Here is a 4,612-nt window from a genome sequence, read left to right on the forward strand (position 1 = left end):
CTTACTCTCAAACCTCTCTTCCTGCTTCTTACTCTCAAACCTCTCTTCCTGCTTCTTACTCTCAAACCTCTCTTCCTGCTTCTTACTCTCAAACCTCTCTTCCTGCTTCTTACTCTCAAACCTCTCTTCCTGCTTCTTACTCTCAAACCTCTCTTCCTGCTTCTTACTCTCAAACCTCTCTTCCTGCTTCTTACTCTCAAACCTCTCCTCCTGCTTCTTACTCTCAAACCTCTCCTCCTGCTTCTTACTCTCAAACCTCTCTTCCTGCTTCTTACTCTCAAACCTCTCTTCCTGCTTCTTACTCTCAAACCTCTCTTCCTGCTTCTTACTCTCAAACCTCTCTTCCTGCTTCTTACTCTCAAACCTCTCTTCCTGCTTCTTACTCTCAAACCTCTCTTCCTGCTTCTTACTCTCAAACCTCTCTTCCTGCTTCTTACTCTCAAACCCCTCTTCCTGCTTCTTACTCTCAAACCTCTCCTACTCTTCCAATTCTGAGCTTTCTTTTTCTCCGCCCGGCAGAAAGAGGAGCGCACCATGCTGGAAGACACCAAGGCGGCCCTGTTGGACTTGGACAAAGTCACTGTGTTCTTCAGGCAACTGGAGGACGAGTGTCTCGTCGCAAGTAAGAGATCCATCCACAAAGACTGACTTTGCCCATTCAAACCGCACTGCTGCTAATGAGCAGCTGTATGGTTTGAGCAACTCTGAATAAGTTCCATTATGTGGACGTGCGGTAGCCATTGAGGGGGAGAAATTGCCATTTTGCCGTTGCAGCTTTCATTTTCAGTTCAACAGAGAGCTAAAACAACACTATAATGGCTCCACAAATCATCTCAAACAATGGCAGTTGTCCCCGTTGTCCTTGCATCACAGATAGATGATCCCTTCCTGACAGGCTGTGAGGGGCTTCATTTAAACTGCATTGCTAAAACACATGCAGTGATAGACATGCACAGACAGCCAATTTGAAATATTCTCGCACCAACCGCGTGCGTACGTGCTGTAGTAGAAAACTGCTCAAGGTCTGAACATTTATTTCAGAGTAAGCATTCAAATACAATCGTGCACTTCAGCACTTTCTTTTGAGGAGGCATGGGCAGGTTGTTTGTAGCGGGGCATTGTGAGCATCTTGACACGCTCTCCTGGGCGTATCTGTGCCTTTTTAATAACTTCAGTATCTGCATTCACTAAAGGTGCTCCTGGCTACCAGAAGCTTAAAAAGCCAAAGGATACAAAAGGACTGCATCCTGAATCACGTCTCTTTTCAGAAGCCTCAATATGGCCAGCAGAGATTGCCGCTCAAAGGGAAAAGCACAACATGCACTTCCCATTTGGGAGGAAAAGCCTTGGATAAAGCAGGGATTTGCTATTTTGGAGCAAAAAGTGTACATATGCATACATTTTGAATATGCAAACTAATGCATGTTGATACGGTTTTAGCTTAGTCACTGTACTGTACAGTGCAAACCTATCCCTTTAACCCTGATGTAAAACAAGGAGCATTTTCTGCTCAGACTGCTGCAGTGCCGCCAGATGGTTTGTGGCAGCACCGTCCATTGGCCAGTATTGATTTGCTAATAGCATCTTGAGCACGCTGTGAGCTGCTGGTAGGGGAGGAATCATGAAAGCTCCACAGAGTCTGAGGCCCCAGAGTTCAGCCTGAAGCATCACAGCCAATTCCACAGGATTACAGCTTGATGGGTTCTTGAGAAAAGAGCACTGACCCCAGAGGTTGCTCTGTAAAAGGTCATCGCATCCATTTTCTGGGAACTGCTCATGCACCGCTGTCAGTCATAAATTATTACTGGTTATATGTTGTTTGTAGGATGAGATAAGGTTGCATTTAATTCATGTATTCAAAAGCAGTTGAAAAAATCATGAACAATTATAAGACATAATAGAGATATCTGAAATCAGACAGCCCTAACCGAAGATTGAGAATAGGTTTTTATAATATATGTTACTAACTCTAATAATATCTCGTCTAAACATTGGTTTAAAATATATAATAAACACAGACCGTGTGTATAAGTCTGATTTAAATTGTTTTATTTTAAGGGTTTATGATTTGAGAACAGGTTAAAATCTTTTCAAACCGTTTGGGGGGAAACATTGCTATCTGAAAACAATCTGTATCAGCTTTTTTTTTTTTTCATCCATGGACTCTAAATTAAAATGACAGGATGTGTGCTTGGAGGTTACATAACTGTGGAGAACTTCAGCTAACTTAAAAAAAAGGATGTCTTGAGTCATATTTAGAACATGATGTTGTGGTGCACTTCAGCCTCTTGTGGCCGAAATCAATATTACAACAACAAACAGTATCCTGCCAAAACTACACGTGTCTTTTTTGATTTACTGTAAAACACTATCACGTTCTATATTATTAATGCTGGATTTGTAACTCTTTGAGTTCACTCTGTAGAAGTGTCACAAATGATCTGAGGGTACCTTAAGGTCACCAACTTCATAGCCCCTTACCCTTCTCATGTTCTCATCTTAGCGAGTATCTTAGCCAGAGAGACAACTTGATCAAATAGCAGTCTTGCTAAAATCTCTTCTGTCTTTGTTTATGTGTTGCAGACTCACCAGTGTGTTACCAGGTGGAGGGCAGCCGACAGGCCCTGAGGGTCACCCTGTTCCTGGACAGCTGTCACTTCAGTGAGCTGCCCAGCCGGCTGCAGAACGGAGGCAGCCTCAAACTGCACACCGTCCTCTTCACCAGGGGTAAGACTGGGCGGGCCGGGACCAACGGGCTAGAGGGACTTAACAAAACTAGAAGTCAGGGGTGGAGATGAATAAGTAAGGAAGAACACAACAATGGCTCTCAGGTGTCGTTCCTTTGAAATGTAATACCCGAGTACCAGATCATAGTCAGGAGCCTAATTATCTGAAGAGGTCTCCCTTTTGTCAAAACAAGGCCACCTGGTAATTAAAAATGGTAGAAACACCAACAATAGTTCCACGATTTCAAATCTGTGTTTATTTGAAGCTTTTCGATGACGATCCTAAAAGGCTCGAGAGCCAATTCAACTAAATCTGATAACCTATAAATAATGATGACCAATGTGTTAAATGATCAAATCCTTTTCAAATATATAGTTAAATCCTAATTCCATTATAAGGGTGAACGGAGCCAAATGGGAGTGTTGGACTTTATCGGAGGGCATGAAACAACTTCTGTAGACTTCAAATTGTATAATCTAAGAACACTCTCTGTGCAGTATGCAGCCTCTCACTCATGCACATTTCCTGAAAGCATTATATGCTTTTATTAAGTTACATTGAAGCCTTTTATTGCCCATTTAAAACACCTTTGCATCCTCCTTTGCTGCCATGCGCCTCATAGCTCTCCATCTCTCCGCTGGCCTAGAATGAATGGATAGCATTAGGCATCACTCCTGTCTGCCAAATGGCCATTCATTTTCCACAGACAAGTGCCAGTTGGAACACTAACCCAATGAGAGAGCTCGTATTGCTCCTGTGTAAGTTAATGTGGAGCAGAGTGCTCCGTTGTGCAGATCTGTGGAGGAACACTCCCACCTACTGGAATATAGTCTTTCATGCTGGCTGTGTGGAAGAATTGCAATATACAGTAGCAGATGTTGACGTTTTTTGTGGCCATTGTATGTTAAGACTCATATTTTATCGCATCCTCAAACGTTTTTTCGTTAGTAGGCCTGATAAATGTTATCATATTGCTGTGTGTAAATCTAAATGCCTCCTGCCTGTTTAACCCAGCTCTGGAGCGTCCGGAGGGAATGTCCCAGCAGGACTACGCAGCCATGGAGGAGATCCAGCAGCGCACCAACGCTGTCTCACTGGAGAAGGTCAAGGCTTACTACCGCAGACTCAGGTACAGCTACACTGCATCTCAGCCCTCCAGAGGAGTTCCTCACCAGCACTCAGGATCTATTTCACCTGAAAGGGAGAGTTCAGCCCGTGGTGTTGCATAACTTGGCAGAAACTACACTTCCACTGCTTTACTCTGAGCTATTATTAAGGGGCTAGAATACTTTTTGGGTGGGACTCATTTATTTAAACCTGTCCCACACCCACCAACTAAGGATTTGTATTGGCTACATGTGAACACAGTTTGTTTTATTTTTGCTTAACATGCTCAACTCATTTATGAATGCACCTTAGACATTAAAGGGGCTCTATTGTGCTTTTTGGGGTCCTACTTTTCCTTCACAGTGTTATATCGTTTTTTGAGCATGTAAATGGTCTTCAAAGACTACACTCCCAAAGTTCCCTCCAGAGAGAGTTTCTCTTTGTTAGAAATGAGCCTTATTGGGCCCCTTTCATTTGATAAACACTGAAAATCTTCCTTTTTGCTTGATCTCTATCTGAAAATAAAATGTATTTTATGTGCAAGACAAGCTGAGAATAAAACCTCATGTGTATTTAAGTGCTATAACTGTCATGTCGCAGTTATTTTTCTTTAAATAGAGGTAAGGTTTACAAGGTATATATATGAATGCTTTTAGTTGTTTCATTTTTTCTAGTTTATTGTTTTTGTTCATTCCCTGTAACATGTGTTTTTTTTATGTCAGCAATTTGTCATATGAGCATGTACATTCCTGGGATATGACTCATGCAACATCAATAC

General features: G+C 42.3%; 1 protein-coding gene across 1 annotated transcript; it reads left to right on the top strand.

The window, feature by feature from the left end:
* Positions 1-489: 489 nt before the first annotated feature.
* Positions 490-3,971, top strand: LOC104946988 (phosphatidylinositol 3,4,5-trisphosphate-dependent Rac exchanger 2 protein-like). Its single transcript, XM_010772904.1, has 3 exons — positions 490-622; positions 2,584-2,727; positions 3,742-3,971. Exons 1-3 carry the CDS (start codon positions 535-537, stop codon positions 3,954-3,956), a joined length of 447 nt encoding a protein of 148 aa, XP_010771206.1. The 5' UTR covers positions 490-534; the 3' UTR covers positions 3,957-3,971.
* Positions 3,972-4,612: the final 641 nt, after the last annotated feature.

The sequence above is a fragment of the Notothenia coriiceps genome, unplaced genomic scaffold (genome assembly GCF_000735185.1).
Source record: "Notothenia coriiceps isolate Sejong01 unplaced genomic scaffold, NC01 NC01_scaffold00011763, whole genome shotgun sequence".
Taxonomy (NCBI): Eukaryota; Metazoa; Chordata; class Actinopteri; order Perciformes; family Nototheniidae; genus Notothenia; species Notothenia coriiceps.